This window comes from Papaver somniferum, chromosome 11 (genome assembly GCF_003573695.1).
Source record: "Papaver somniferum cultivar HN1 chromosome 11, ASM357369v1, whole genome shotgun sequence".
In the NCBI taxonomy this organism is placed as follows: domain Eukaryota; kingdom Viridiplantae; phylum Streptophyta; class Magnoliopsida; order Ranunculales; family Papaveraceae; genus Papaver; species Papaver somniferum.
In genome coordinates, this window is record NC_039368.1 from 130,229,332 (window position 1) to 130,246,050 (window position 16,719).

General features: G+C 37.8%; 2 protein-coding genes across 4 annotated transcripts; both read right to left on the bottom strand.

Annotated features, from left to right (window-relative positions):
• Window positions 1-6,730: 6,730 nt before the first annotated feature.
• LOC113320111 (putative RING-H2 finger protein ATL21A) lies at window positions 6,731-9,247 on the bottom strand. 3 transcript variants are annotated; one of them, XM_026568051.1, is made up of 3 exons: window positions 8,537-9,247; window positions 7,972-8,034; window positions 6,731-7,211 (listed from the first exon to the last, which is right to left on the bottom strand). In XM_026568051.1, exons 1-3 carry the CDS (start codon window positions 9,240-9,242, stop codon window positions 7,090-7,092), a joined length of 891 nt encoding a protein of 296 aa, XP_026423836.1. In that variant the 5' UTR covers window positions 9,243-9,247; the 3' UTR covers window positions 6,731-7,089. The 3 variants fall into 3 exon arrangements, with proteins under 3 accessions (XP_026423836.1, XP_026423835.1, XP_026423837.1); XM_026568052.1 differs by lacking the exon at window positions 6,731-7,211 and adding an exon at window positions 7,719-7,880; XM_026568050.1 differs by lacking the exon at window positions 6,731-7,211 and having other exon boundaries at window positions 7,456-8,034.
• A 346-nt stretch (window positions 9,248-9,593) lies between these two features.
• On the bottom strand, window positions 9,594-11,135 carry LOC113320540 (putative RING-H2 finger protein ATL21A). Its single transcript, XM_026568443.1, has 2 exons — window positions 10,312-11,135; window positions 9,594-10,214 (listed from the first exon to the last, which is right to left on the bottom strand). Exons 1-2 carry the CDS (start codon window positions 10,994-10,996, stop codon window positions 9,796-9,798), a joined length of 1,104 nt encoding a protein of 367 aa, XP_026424228.1. The 5' UTR covers window positions 10,997-11,135; the 3' UTR covers window positions 9,594-9,795.
• Between the last annotated feature and the right edge of the window lie 5,584 nt (window positions 11,136-16,719).

The window sequence follows — 16,719 nt, forward strand, 5'->3', positions numbered from 1 at the left end:
GCTTAGGAACTCCAACTAAACCTAGATTGCATTGCTTGATTAGGGCACAAGGTGGATTCAATTGCCTTAGTTACTTCACACAATTCTGCATTTTTCTCTTTGGCAGTCACTATTGCTCAATACCCTTGCCTTAGGCTGCTTCCTTTGTTTCATTACCACTCTCGAAACTTGTCACTGTCACCCTTCACTGCCCTTAGCTCACTACACACTTTAGCTAGGAAGACTTCTTGTATGCTCCTCTCCCTGTGGACAAACCCACTCATCACTATATTATAAATCTTGGCCTTGTATACTTGCAAGTGTTTTGTGTGCTCCCCATTTTCACACCAAAAGGTAGCTGTCTTAAACGAGGAGATTGATTGTCTGAAGAAAAGGGTGGAATTTATTTAGACTCAGCTGGATAACTCCCCACGCTCGAAGTCTGTCAAATCTTCCTCCCAAACCAAGTCTGCGGATCTTCGCAAGAACAAGGGTGCTCTCGTCATTCAACCTAGCAAAGATACTTCGAAGTCTGGTCACGTTAAAGGTTGGGATAATGCATATCACGAGATGTGCGTTCAACTCCAAGAGTCATATCTAGAAATATCCAGGATGGATCATTTGTATTCTGATATCCAAGAGACTTTGAATACCACTATCTTACAGATGGTAAGTAGCTCTAGGTGCAACGCGAGATACTATCGGTTTTGTCAAATTTCAAGTTTCTGATATAATCTTGTTTTGCTTTTGCAGAGTCCGAATAGCATTACAAGAATCAAGTTCTTCACCTTTCCCACGAAAGGGATGAGTTCCGTAAAGAAGTCTCTACCTTCAAAGATGAGGTTAAGGATTTGAATGTTGATATTGATGAGATGATAAAAGATTCTGGGAAAGTATCAAAGTTAGGTCGCAAGAATACCCATAACCACATGGTCTCTCTCTTCAACAACTACTGCGACGACCAAGGCATTCCTCATCCTACTTTTGCTCTGGAAGTTTTTTCTGACGATGAACAACCAGTTAATCGCGGAATTATCTCAGGTGGAGAAGAAAGGCTTGTTGAAGGTGACGAGGAGGAAGAGTCCAAGAATGCCTTTGCTTACACGAGTTATCCGGGACAACCTTCAAATCTTGATGCAGATACTGGTGATGGTCTTGATGGGGTTGGTGGTGAAATCCCTGGGGCAGCAGCCACTCATGGCGTTCCTCTTCAGCAACAATCTTAGTTTCCCTCTTCCCATGTTTTCAACTTTAGTTATCTGTGCGCTCCCAAGCTTGGGGGGAAAAACACTTTGACTCCTTTCGTATATTCTTAATACTTTTGTTGACTATATCAATATTATGATTTTTCATTTCTCCAAGTATATACTCACCGAGGGAATACTCAAAAGAATAACAAAATTTAAAGTGTATACTTTCCTCTTATTCTTTTGTGTATTTCCAAGGTATGAGATGAAAGGTTGGTATCTCGCTAAGTTCACTTCGCGCACAAGCTTTGAACCTTGTTACTTTCCTCATAGTGTATTCTTTCTTTATTTTTTCTCATGTTGTCCTTACCTTCGCTGATTAACCCTTATCCATTGTCCTTTACCTGCCTTTGTCTTTTTACTCATTCCATGGTAATTTTGCTTTATATATCGTTCTAGTGTTACTCATTCATGTGTTTCTTTCCAAGGTCTTATTGTGCCTCCTAATTAAGGTCTTAGGGTGCCTCATTCTTTTTGAAGGATATTAATTTGAAGAAGTGTCAAGCGCTTATTATTCTTTCAAGTAATAATCCATCTACCTCGTCTTAACATTTGTTATGAACCCCATTTTGCGACAATGCGACAGGCTTAGCCATTCCCATGAATGTTAGCCCCATTATATTGTCGTCTTTTTTGGTGACATATCTCCCTAATCTGGAGGGTGCCATCCCTTTATATTCCCCCTAATTGCCCCTTCAAGGAGGTTAACCCTAACATGCATGTTGGTCTCCTCCCATCCAGTTATTACGACATTCGGTTGTTTTCGTGACTCCTTATCCCCTTCGCCGATATGTCTTGAGGTTACGAAGTGACACCCTAAGTGAGGTTTCTTTGGGATCGAGTGCATTGTAGCCAAGACTTTCCATACGGTCATGGCCGATAACGCTCCAGAAGTCCCAAGCACCCCCAGCTCAACCGAATATGTTGGCGCCTTGGTCATAATCTTCACTCCTTACCGAAGGCCGTCATAAAAGGGACCCTCAGCGGATAGGTCTTATCATTTCCCCTAGCTTCCTTTTTGAGAGTTATTCACGACATGCGTTAGGTCTTGCCTCTTGAACTTTCATGCGAAATAGAGTGCATGTCGTGGATTCTCAGCTCTTCCTAGGCGAAGGGTTTAAGTTTCCCTAGAAACCATTTATTTCGTGGGTCTTATTTTCCTCCTAATCTGAGGTCTTACTTTCCTGTGTTGTGGTTTGTTTCGTTTTAAATGCCTTATGGATATGAAAATTTGTATCTTTGAATCGATTCATCAAACTTCAAAATACCATTGCTATTATTTTGTAAATCTTACATCGCCAAATGATAAGTTCACAAGTACATTTTCTCGTCTCTATGATTTTTCCTTGTTATCAGCGTTCTTCTTTTAGGTGGATGTTCTCAGACTGGTACCTTTTCAACTTATTCATCTTCACCTCGTTCCTGATCTTGAACAATGTTGAAAATAAGGAGTGTCTGGCCGACAGTGCATAAATGAACGATCGTACTAAATCTTCTTCCGATAGCCTTCCATTTAGTTCTTTGCAAATCGTATCCCACCTTGCCACAATACTTCGCAATCTTTCATTTTCCCTTTGTTTCGCCGAAAATAGTGCCGCTATTTATGGTTTACATGGCTCACTTCTCGCACATTTTTTCATCATTTCTAGTTCTTCCCACATTCCAGATTTTCTCCATGTCATTGGGTCATTGCTCGTTGCGCCTGTTCTCCTTGTCACCGTTTATTGCTGCATACGATATTCCTTTTCCCTGAACTCCCTCCTGCTTCTTTCTATGGCTCTTTTCAAATCTTCTCGTTCATCTATTTCCCCTCGCTCCTTTCTATCTCGCCAATACTCATGACGTCCTTCAGTTGCCAATTTCTTTCCCGAAGTATTTTCTCTCTTTTGGGTGTTATGTTCTGTTTGTTTTCTCTTTAGGTGATTGTTCTTAATCAAGAGTTTTCGTTTTTCCTTTGTAGCCTTATTCGTTCTCTTACCAAATCTTCATTCCTTCATCTTTCTTGGTAGAGTTCCTTCTTTAATTTCCCAATCTCTTTGCCGTCGTCGCATGCCTCATTTTCCTTACAGAAATGACCAGGCAATTCAACACTTTTCTCAGCTTCTTGTATTGATAACTTCTTGCGCTTGGAGTTGTTTGCCTTTGCTCCGCCTTGTGGGGTTCGTTTTTCCTTGGCGACGGGGGTTTCTTTCTCGCTTCTCACTACTTCGCTTCCTTCATCTATTTTTCACTTCTTCGTTTTTCCACTTTGCTTTATCTCAACTTGGATTTCCTTCTCCGGAGTTTTCTCGCGATCCCTATCATTGACAGTCGTCATCTTATCTGGCTCCTCCATGCTTTTCTGTATTGTAATATTCTCCTCGCTTATCCCAATGGTGAACACCATCAGTTGTTCTGCTCTTTTTCCTTCGCATACCCTCTTTTTTTGTTCTATATTCCTTTTCAGTTTTTCATCATAGTTGTGGAGATCCTTTTCGATACAATCTCGTGCATCCTTTAGATCTCTCCTATTGCGCTTGGCATGGGAAACCGTATGGTATGATGATACGTAGATGCAACCCCTTTTATCCCATGTATCCATGGCCAACCTATGAGAGCGTTATAGGGTGAGTCTATATCTATTACGCAAACAGTAACTTTTGCTTCCAACTCGCCCGTGAAAACCTTTACGACTAATTCTCCCTCCAGCTTTGATGCAACCCCGTTGAATCCATATATATTATATGTCGATGGTACAAGGTCTGAATCTTTGTACCCCATGGTTCTAAATGCATGATAAAATAGAATATCAACCGAGCTCCCCGTATCCACCAGGATTCTGTCTATTGTTCAAATTTTTTTCGTCATCCTCCCACTTTGAGTATTTCCCGAAATTTAAGGTTATGACCAATGGATCTGTGTGCGAAGCGCCTCCCTCTGGTACGTCCTTTGATGAGAATGTTATATCCCTCTTTTTCCACTCCTCTAATGGCTCCTTCTTCTCCAAACTGAATATCTCATTCCCTTCGAAGTCTCTCTTATGCACTCTTTTAAGTATATTATCATGGAAATTTTGAATGCTCTTGGCTGAATGTATTATCGAATTACAATCCAGTTTGTGAGTTCTTCGATCTATTTCGATTCGGTACACCTGTTGATTGTCACGAGGTGGGGGTGGGGGCGGTTGTACATATCCCTCTAGAAAATGGGAGAGCTTCCCCTGTTCCACTAGACGAAGTATAATCCTTCGGATGTTTCGGCAGTCTTTCGTATGATGTTCGTGAAATCGATAATACCTGCAAAATTCATGACTCCTAGTACTCGAAGGTGGTTCTCTTCCCAGATTTGGTGGGGCGAAATCTCTTCTGTCAGTACTATCGCTTCCCATACCTTCTCCACGGTTGTATTGAGTATGAGAAGCTTTACATCAAAGGCCAGTGCATTTGGTCTTCGTTCTCCAAACCTAGGTCCTTGATTGCTTCTGTGATGATATCCTGTGCTATGGCTTCGTGGCTCATAATTCCATCGTCTTGACTCATCATACCTTTGTTGATTGATCCACTCCTGGTCTCCTTTTGACACAGCTACAAGTTTCGCCGAAACTGGGGTTGAAGGTTCCCCTTTCTCATGTTTCGGATCATCTTCCACGACATGCACTGTTCTTGGTAATAGCCTTGAATTTTCTTCCTTTGCTGGAAATGGTGTTACTTCGCTGACTTGCCTCTGCTTCTCTTCCAACACTATATATTCTTTTTGGTACTCTCTTAATTCATTCATTGTCAAGGACTTCTGCATTATAAATATTTGGGTGTACAACAGGTCGGTCGGGAATAAGGAGTTCACGAAGGCTAGGATAAAAAATTCTCGTGAATCATCCCGCGAGTTCGCTACACACTATCCTCCATATCGTCACTAGTCCTCGCAAACTTTCCGTTGGTCTTCGCCTTAGGTTGCACAAGGTCTCGATTCCTGGCCTCAGCAGGTTGTTACTTATGTACGTTGTTAGGAATATTCTCTTCAGATCTTTGAATGACGAAATCGACCTTTCTGGTAGTCCGTCGAACCATGCCAACGCTTCGCCGGTCAAGATCGCTTGGAAATACTTACAGCGTACCGCTTCGTTTCGTCCCCACTGCATCAATGATAAAGTATATTGTTTCAAGTGCTGCACAACTGTTTCCGATCCACCGAGTATGCTTGAAAATGTCGGTAGCACGCACTTGTCAGGAATGTCCGTATACATTATCTCGTAGGTGAATGGATATTTATCTGCCTCCTTTATCGCCTCTGCCAGTTCCACCCTGCCACATCTTCGCGAATTTTTTATCAGCGTCCTCATATCTCATAGCTCATTCAAGACCTCTTGGTTCAGGTTTCCTCCATTTCCTTCGTGATGGTCGCCTCTCATCATGTTAAGCCTTCCCTCCCCACGTCTGATTGCTTCCTCGTGTCTCCAGTTTACATCGTGTTGCCTTTCCTCCTCTCGCCTCATTTCGTCTTCATTCCTCTTTTATTCTGCATACCTTCGTATTTGATCTTCCCATCTCGTTTCCTCTAACGTCCTTCTCAGATTTCTTTCTTCACTACTTTCTCTTCGTTGCTCTCCTCCGTCGTCCTCGCGGGCGTACCTCCTCTGTCGTGTCTCTTCTTCTCCTGACGATATCGTGTTTCCTTTTGAGTCCATGGCGTCTGCCGCTGCTTCCTCGTTAAGTTTTTGATTTTGTAGTGCCAACATAGGGTTTTGCCTCATCAATCGAGCATGCTGCTCCGCTAGATTTCTGTCTCGTTCCCGTTCAAGGAGAATTGTCTCCCTTAGCGTCATGTGTTCCGCATCAATGTTTTCTTCCAACTCTTCATGGGTCATTTCTTCCTCTACAGCGGTGTCCGTGCCAGAAGTGTGTACCGAGCCTTCCCTAAAGTCATCTTCATCGGTCTGATTATTCCTTCATTGGTTCACGCCTTGTCTTTTCCCTGCAATCGATGTTTCTCCCCTTTCCATTCTTCCTCCTCTCTTTTCTTCCAAACGTTTGCATCTTCTCGTTGCTATCAAGTGCCTCGCTCGATCTGGTGTTATGGACATCAACTGATCCTTGGTTCGATCTCTTCCGACTAATTTCTTGCCTTTAATCTTCCGATGCAATACCCAAGGATCAGTCTCTCTCCTAGATTTCTAGTCTTCACTACGAATGAATCGTTTAAGATCTACAAAACCCTAATTTTAGAACAACTCGTCAAAATCTCTAACTTCTACAATTTTAAAGTAATTTCTACCTTTCTCAAACTCTTAGATGAGGATGAATCCCCGATCTAAGTCCTTGTTTCTGAGCGCCAAAATGTAACTACCGGAAATCAGTATCACACCCAAGTAAGAAAAGAAACAGATCTAGGACATGATAACGGTTTTGGATAAGAAATTATTTATTGATTAACCACTTTAAGTAGTGAAAATACAAGTTCTTGAGTACAAGGAAACCCTAATCTCTCACTCTAAGCAAAGCTCTCCCCTCTCCAAAGAATCCGTCCCCCTTTACATTGCCCAAGGACCCTATTTATAGACCAATCGCCCCTAATGGCTTACGACTCATTTTACTTCGTTTGGATCTCGTGGAGATGCTTTACACTTCGCCCAGATCTTTTTCCATAAAGCTTTCCCCTTTCTTTCGCTGACAACTTTGGGAGTTTGTCGGGACAACTGTCTCTTTTCTTGCTCCATAACTTATTGACTTCGCATGTTATCTTTCTTACCAAGTAACCTTACTTCGCCTATCTTTATTTCGTGGTCAGTATCTTGTTGAGCACTCCAATTCGACTCGTTAGTGTTTTAAATTCCTTATGCGAGTTACTTCGTTTTAGGATGTCTCCGCTTAGTGCTTCGTGTTACCAATTAGTGACGAGGTAATTCTGACATTTGATTTGACAAGTCACTGATCAGGATCTTTGAATGAGATTCTTCAGTTCTATTTCGTTCCTTCCTGTGCGTCCACGTGGCGAGCCTATTTTGTGTACCTGCAATCAATAGATAGGATTCCAGCAAGAGACAATGAATTTGTGAGGAAAACTTTGTTCACGGAACTACTTAAACATCAGATTGGTGATATTCTTGAAGTTGTATAATTGGATGAACAATTCAGAAAAGCGTAATCTTGAAGTTGAATACCTTGAAAAGGAGCTCTTGCTAGGAATTATCATATAATAAATTGAAAAAATTTCAGGAAATAATTCATCGAACAAATTCAATCATATATATAAAGAAGTAATTAACATGAAAAGGTTGATTTCATGCTTAAGTATGTACATGTATATTACTAGATACCAACAAAAAAAAAATCCAGTAATTATTACAGATGAATTTGTATTGGCTGTGCGATCGGAGATGCAATAGGAGAGGCAAGAGGGGAAGGAGAAGTTCGGCAAAGAGGACACGAAGCATTCATTCGAAGCCATTCATCGATACATTCAGCATGAAAGCAATGTTTACAATCTGGAATAGTTCGAACAGTATCTTTCGGACAGTACTCTGAGATACATATCGAACACGTCCCATCATTTGGAGTTGGTATTCTTCGGCTTTCACCGAGGGTAATCTTCGGATAGGAGTCAATAGTGGTTCCATCTAGACCCACTGTCGTGACCATTAAAACTGTGGGGTCTCCATGGTGGTGGTGGTGGTTTCGGCTACGGTTTCGGTCGCAGTTGCAAAGGTTAAGCCAAAAGCACATGTATAAGATCAGAAATATTGTCAAGATGAATGCTGGTAAAACTATACCTAATGCCATCTTGAAACTGTCTTTACCGTCATTATAGATGCTTGGCACGTTCTTGGTTGAATCTGAAATTTGACAGGAAAACACAAATTATAAATAAGCAAATTGTGAATTAAGAAATCCCAACTTGTGGGTGTTACCCTTGATCCAAGGGGTGAAGCAGGTTTCTTAAGTAAGTTGACATTGGGATATATTAAAAATTAAACAAAAACAAATAGAAGTGGTGATAGCAACAAAACTACAATAATTGTTATTTAGTCAAATCCGATTAATCTTTAATTAAATATATCTAACATAAATCAAATGCTCTACGCGCATATCCAGAGAAATTCTAATATTTTTACAGCGTAATTTTAAGTTGGTTTCTGTAAAAATCATATATTTTGCGTTTAACAATAATCTTGTTTTTTTTTTCTGGGGGAGCTAATCATTTTTGAAATAAAACTGGACAGTTTTTGGGGTTAAATAGAACTCTTCATTTCAAAATTACTTTGCCAGTGACTTCGTTTATCATCATAGAGGAAAGATATTTGGCAACAAAGATAAAAAGAAGCTAGAAAGAATTACCATTTTGATCAGCATGCATACATCCTATATAATTGCCGTCGTCAATCGAGGTTTTGCACCCCCAACCGGGTTGGTCGCACTTGCTACACTTTGGTTCTTTCCAAGTTAGAATAAGATCATTATCGAGCTCAGATGAATACCCTTTGGTCTCATTTTGAAGTTGTTGCGGAACAATTGGAACCTTTATGTTATCAATGATTTCGCAGCGCGTAGATAAAATTCCAGCTAGTTCCAATGAACTTGTGGCGAAAACTTTGTTCATGGAACTACTTAAACATGAAATCGGTGATATTTTTGTTGTTGTATAATTTGATGAACAATTTAGAAATGTGTAGTCTTGGAGTTCAATACCTTGAAATGGAGATTCTGAAAGATTCAACGTCAAAAGCCGTTTAGGTAGACAATTAGCCCTGTCATGTATGCGAATCTCTTGCTTGACATAATCGATTTCGCTTACGTAAAACTCACCACCGGAAGATGGTAGTTGAATAACTGTTTTACCAAAGCTAGTACAGGAAAGATCGAATCCGGGGTAGCCACAGTTTGGGTGTTGGTTTTGTGTTATACGGAACGGATACTTTACAACTACATGATCATCCCCACACTTAGAAATCGAACATTCATTATCCATTGCAAATGTGTTTGAGAAGAAGCAAAGGAAGGAGAAGATGAAGAAAAAGATGGAGAAAATTAGTATGGTATCCATGAAGATCCATCTGATAGCAAACAATGATATTATTATTGTTATATTAAGTTACATGGTTGGTGATAATTAAATTTGAATCAGTCGCTTATGACTTTTCTTTAACTAATTTTAGATTCTGAAAGGGCAGAACATATATAATAGTATATCTTACAATCTTAATTATGTCGACAGGACAATTAAATGGTTTGAGCCTTAGTTAAATGTAACCTACATAATCATCGTTACCTGTGACAAAAGTATTAACCACAGTTTCAACTGTGGCCTAAGATTAAACCACAGTTCTGAACCGTCACTTAAAGGTAAAACCATGAGTTTTCCCCCTCAGTTTTGTCTAATTGGTAGTAACAAATATTCAAGGAAACTTAAATGTTTGAGATAATAATTTATATTTCATTATAATACTAATAATATTTACAAAATCAGACATTAATATAATTAAGAATTTTTTTTTGCGAGGCTAGAATTCTGCATGAACACCACTCCGTCCGTATATATTCATATTCATACCTTCATTAAAAAAATAAAGCAATAAAAAACATTAAAACGAAAAAGTCTAAGCTGGAGGAACAACAAGTGGAGATCGAAGAGGAGACTTTCTGCAAACAGGGCACGACCCATTCATACGAAGCCATCCATCGATACAATCGACATGGAAGTAGTGGTTACATTCAGGCATGCTTTTTAGTGTATCTTTAGGTTTATAATCTGCAAGACATATAGAACACACTGTATTTTCTGGATCAAGAAATTTCGGACTTTCGCTAAGAATTGTCCGCGAATATGATCGTATAATAGATTCGTCAAGACCATTCCTAACAAGACCAGATGTTGATAATTCAGTTTGTGTTTGGTGGTCATTGGGATCGTTGTAACCGTAACCTGTGAATCCATATCGACAGCACCAAAGAACGCCAATAAAAACTGGTAGTCCGGCACCAATGATCAGAAGACTGAGAAGTCCTTTTGAAAGATCTGCAAACAGAAATTTCTTCATCAAATCACAGCGTATATGTAAATTATTTATTCAAATGGTAAAAATAATATTTTAATTGCAAGAATAAATTTTTACCTCGACGTTCTTTCTCAGGTAAAACCCACGTAAGATAAAGATCTGAGAACGGATGAAAATCTCCATTGGAGGACCAGTCCGACTTTGATGGAGCAGTAACATTGGAATCGATTACCTTACAGTTACTTGTGTTCATCGAATGAATGATACTCATATTTTTCGTAGAAACTGTCGCCAATACTGTGTGCGTTGAACTACTAAGACAATCAATTGGGTAGAAAATCGAAGTCGACATTTTCCCGTATGTTTGCGTAAGATTGGAGTACCCTTCGGTGGAACAATTGCTGAAAATATAAAATTTGTACGCTTCACTAACATATGGTGTACCAGATAGACTTATGTTTTGAAGGTAACGTCTCGGAAGACATTCACCGGGGTCAGAGAGTTGTATCCTTTGCGTAAAATAATTTATATCTCGAACATCAAATTCCCCGGAAATTGGGAGTTTGAGTATCGTTTCGTTTCGGTTTCTACAAGATAGATCAAACCCATGAGGATAAACACAATCTTTCCTGATCTCTTTGCGTTGATTATTGTCTTTAAGAATACTAAATGGGTATTGAACTGTTGGAGTTAATGAATTTTCACTACAGCTAGCAATTGGACAATTATCTTCAACACTTGTAACCAAATCTTGAAACGAAAAGAATAAGAAGACGAAGACTAATTTTTGGAAGGAACCCATGAAGAATTATGTCCGAAAGCAGTAAAGATCAATAACAATTTTGATAAATCGAGTTCGTATATTAATAGTCACGAATTGCGTACTGTGGTAATCTGGGAATTTATGTGTTTTGCTCGGTTCTAATATTCTAGTTTCGTATGAATAAGTCCTAGAGGTGTAATTTTCTCTGAAACCTTCATATACATTGGAAATACATCAGCAAATACAGAGGATATTGGAAAGTCAAATGGACAATGAAACCGTTGCTTTCTATATCAAGTAGGTTGCACTTTGGACCACGGTTTAGTATTTCATCGTGACAAGATGACTTCATCCATTGTCCCAGAAACTTATGTCGGTTTTGTGGGACTAACTGGGTAACCAAATTTGTTTGCTTTAAACGGGGTTCCCATAATGTTCCTCCGCATGGCTGGGCAAAAAACAGTGGAAAACCGACTTTGTTCGATCCGCCTGGTTGGCAAAATTTTGGTACCGGCCGGTAGTTTTGGATTTATTTGGAAAACCACTGGAAAACCAAAATTCCAGTGGTAGTAGCCCCAAACTCGAAAATTTCAAAAACCACTGGAATTTTGGATTTATTTGTTTTCATAATCGGTAGTTTCATGATGTTTATTGCCTATCGATTGTACAATCGGTAGTTTCATGATGTTTATTGCCTATCGATTATGGTAGTAGCCCCAAATTTAATTATTTCAAAACAAAGCTTGGAAGAGAAAAACATAGTCACAATCGGTAGATATTTTTTTCTTTCTAAACTACTGATTATGAAGGAACATATAAGTACTTTCAACATATTTTGTCTGTTTGTATCGCCGCTAATTCTTTTGGGGTAGCCCCTAAAAATGCCAGGAAAATTAATATTAGAAAATTTTCTCTGAAAATTCCCTTAATATCATTAAGTAAATGACTACACTATTTTTTTTAAAAAACTCTTTCTGTCGGGAATACCAAGGTAGTTAACATCGCGTATCAGTCTCGTACCGGCCGGGTCCGATACACCTATACAAAAGATAATGTCGGTTTTTATCCGTGATACGTCATTATAACTAGAATTTCAAATATTTATAAAACCATAATAAAAAATAATAAGAATCATGCATATATCTCAAATTTCCAAATTACAAGGTGGTTTATTAGCCAACATTGTGATTGTCGTCCCATTATGCCGGCAAATCTTTCTTACTATGCTTCACTTTTATCTTTTACATTCCCTGCCTTGCAATTGAAATATGGTTTCCATCTTATATCTTACCGTATGTTCGTTGATTTTATATCATAAATATATTAGGATCTATTACCATTTCCAATTGACGTTATACTTGGTTGTAAAGACTAGATGCATGTTGATGGAAAATTTATTTACCGAAAACGATATTATCGGTGTATAAGTAAAACCAATTATCGGTTTGTACCGGCCTGTACAACCGATAATATCGTTTCATCTTTGTATCGCCGATATTTCCAATGTCGTATAGATATTTTCTGATACGCGATAAAAACGTGTAATATCGGCATGTACAACCGATATTAACTACCTTGGGAAATACGAAAGACTGCTCAAGAAAAACTGGACTAACTGAAAATCAATATTTTTCCGTTTACAAGGCCTATTCCTATGCTCCATGTCAAAAACATTGTTTGACATACCATGTGTAAATGAGTTTTCCCACCATGGTAGATATAGAAGATTTAATTAAAAATATATATTTAATTGTTTTGGGAGGGATCCTACTGAAGAAAATATATATATATATATATGTTTGTGTGGTGGGGTATTTATAAAAATATTAGTATTATAATATATTCAGTGGGACTCTTTAGATATAAAAATATATTAAAAAAATGAAAAGGTAAGAGAGAATGCGAGATTATATAATATATAAAATTACTCGGAGATAAAGAGGCCATCGCTGGAGATAGAAAGGCCATGGATTGACGAAAATACCATCGAGTGATGGAGTATGTCTCTATCACCCGATGGAAACTCCATCGCCTATGCCTATGTGCCATTCCTGGCATATAAGAGTTGTGTTTGGTACTTTAGCATACACATAATGGGTAGTAAAGTGCCAAATAATGATGATTGACATATGCATACGAATAGGTATAACACAGATAAAGCCTCAACATTTAAAAAATGTAAGGTGTTTCTTATGTACAGGTTGATGCCATGTTAAATGAAAATAACAGTTTGAATCTAATGTACAGCGAAACTAAAATTGGGCTTCTCCTAGTTTAAGGCTTCAACCAGTCACAAACCAAAACTTTAAACTTACATATTTACTAGTAGGGGTGAGCAATGGATGGGTGGATTTGATATCATTCGCGTCCAGTTCGTCTAAATGGCGGATTTGAGATCTTGATCAACGTCCAAATCATTACCCGTTGGATTTGACACCTGCAGGTGAATGGATGAGCGGATTGGATGCGGATGGATTTGCGGATTCAAAAAAGATACAAGCGAAAACAAGTAAAGTCGAAGATGAATAATATTAATATTTAACATAACAAGAGTAACATAATATCTTTCCAACAACCAAAATTATAATATTTATTGACATAAGGGCCTTCGATCAATATAAAATTGATACTTTTTTAATATCTTTGAGGAACTTTAATGCATCTTAATATGAAACTATATATATTATCTACTAATTTTGCATAATAATTTTCATAAACCTATATTATCACTATTCTTAGGATCGGGTGTCCAACGGATGGGTGATGCTCCACCGCATCTCACCCATGAAAATGATTGGTTTAAAAAAATCACATGTGTCCAATCGGCTAAGAAATGGATCCTGTGTTCACCCGCCAAAATGCGGATCAAGTTGGATCAAATTCACTGGTTTGAATGTTTTTGCTGACCCCTAATATCTAGTTGGTTTTAGCGCATTCCAACTCAAGCCTTAAAATTATTGTTGATCTCAGGTAGGAAATTAATCATGTTCTTTTGACTCTCCGTATTAGAGTAACCCGAACTAATAGGGTAAAGGTAATAAAGGCAAAATAAGATCATTTGATAGTAAAACCCAAAACTCCTTATCCATGTATCTTTAACAATGATTAGTGTGCCCTCCGATCAATTAGCACTCATCTATTAAATTAGTTATGTTAATAATGTTTTGGGTTAAATTTGGTGAGTGGACATTTTGATTTTTTTTTTTGGTTAGATTTTAACTTATAAATTTTGGTAAAATTTTTCTTTGATTTTTGAAAAATTTGTAACAAAAATGAATTATATTCTAGTCAAACACTTCACAAGATGAAATTGAACATTAGGAATTAACAGTTTCAGGATTTCCATGAATGAAAAGTCCCCATGCTCTATAAAAAATAGCATACCGACCAGAAGAAAAATGAACATATACTTTAAAAAAAATGGGACACAAGAAACATTGTTTTTTTTTTTGTACAGTTCATCGTCGTCATGGTCGAAAATGCACCAATTTGACGACCAACACCTAGTCAGCATGTTACGTTTTGGAAACATGACGACTAAGTACACAACTAAACACATGAAAACAAGTATTTGACACTTATTAATCGCCAAGTTGCACCAAAATTACAACCACCACGTAGTCAGCAAACCAGGTTTTCAAAACCTTGATGACTAATAACTTAATTGAATACAAGAAAACAAGTATTTGGCAGTTACTGGTCGTCATGGTTTAGATTTTTAAAACCTGACGATTTGTCGTTCCACATCGACAATCATCAAGGTAATTGTATGAATACCATACCGACTCCGTGAATGTTACTTTTAAGAGGAAAAAAAGGTCGTCATAATATTCATCTTACGAAGATAACGACTATAAATAAACATGAAAATTCGTCAAGGTAGATGAAGAGATACGATGACGACCATAGAACAACAATCCGCAATTTCAATTTTTCTGACTAACATTCAAACAACAAAATAAAGTAGTATATTGAGTCCATATCATAACTTACTTTCTCAATTTCATCATTTCTTTGATTTCTTCTATTTCAGAGATTTCTTTTTCACCAATTGATTTTTTTTCCCATTTTTGTTGTTGCATTGGCTTTCTAATTTCAGATTATCTTTCTCATATTCTTAAAATTTTGGAAATATTAGGCTTTAAATTTTCAAAGGATGTCTTCTTACATCAACCACGTAGGAAGCACACTACAGTCATTTTGAGATGCTCTAATAGAAAATATTTGAACCCTGGTTTTTTGACGGTTTTGAGAAGAAAAAAAAATAAAAATAATGCTAGATCAGCTATGGACTAGCTTATTAAACTTGGGCCTGAAAGATGAACTATTAAATTCAGTTTTATAAAAATAAATAAGTCTATGCCGGAGGTGTTGGGGGAGACTTGCAAAATCCGAGTCGTTATGCTCAATACAAAAACCACACAAGCAATGAAATACAATGCGGAAATAATACAACTATGAAGATATAAGAAGCAATCACACAACACCGGCAATTACGTGGAAAAACCACTCCAAGGTGAAGGGTAAAAAACCACGGGAATATCTTCCACTATAATCAAACAATGGGTTACACACAATTCTCCCAATTTGGGGATACACTCTTCTTCAAGGTGCATATAGCACTTGGATAACAATTTGCCTAAATTACACTCACCCCAATGGATGGATCAACAATTCGTTCACCTAATAATAAAACTACTAGATGAGATTTACAAAGATAAGAATAATAACACTGCCTGAGATAGGGTCTAGGCATCTGTAGCCTTTATGTTGGAGACTATAGCCCAGAAGATGCATTCTTTGCTTCTAGGTTCCAGTTTATTTGTAGTATAGGGTTTAAGCCAAGGGTAGCAAGAACATCCAAACACTTTTAAGAAATTATAGTCTGGATTTTTGTCAAAGAGGAGTTGAAAGGGAGATGAGTATTGAATAGACCTAGTGGGAAGTCTATTGATTAAGTAGTTTGCAGTGTGTAATGCATCAACCCAAAACTCATGAGGAAGACCAGATTGAGACAACAAAGTCCTAGTGATACCTAGCAGATGTTTGTGTTTAACTTCTGCCACACCATTCTGCTCAAGTGCATGTGGACAAGAAAGTTCATGGGTTATACCCTTATGATCAAAAAAGATAGCTAAGAACTTATTGAGGAATTCTCCTCCATTGTCAGTTGTTATAGTTTTTATTGAGTGAGAAAGAAGATTTTCAATTCTATGCACAAATGAAGAGAAAAGTTGTTTAAAATCAGATTTGGCATGTAAGGAAATAACCCAGCAATACTTAGTAAATTCATCAACAATATTAGCATAATATTAATTTCCAGAAGTTGAAGCTACTTGACAAGGACCCCAAAGATCCATGTGTAATAACTCAAGTGGTTTAGTTGCAGTAGTAGTTGAAATCTGAAAAGGAAGTTTTTGACTTCTACAGAGTTTGCAACCTAAGCAAGAAAAAGACTTATTAAAAACATTTGAAATACAGCAAATTACAAAGTTTCTGAAGAGTTTGAAAACTGGGATGACCAAATCTTCTATGGAGGAGAACACTTTCACTAGTGGTGGAGGAGAGAGAAAAATTGGACTTGTTGAAGGATATTGGGTAGAGGCCATTTCTATGTGGTCCTTGGAAAATAGTCTTCCCAGAGCTCAGATCCTTCACAAGGAAGCCATGAGAATCAAGAGTTAGGGAGAAGTTATTGTCAGAAGTAAATTTATGAATGGACAGTAAGTTTGAGAGGCATTGGGGACAACAAGGACATTATG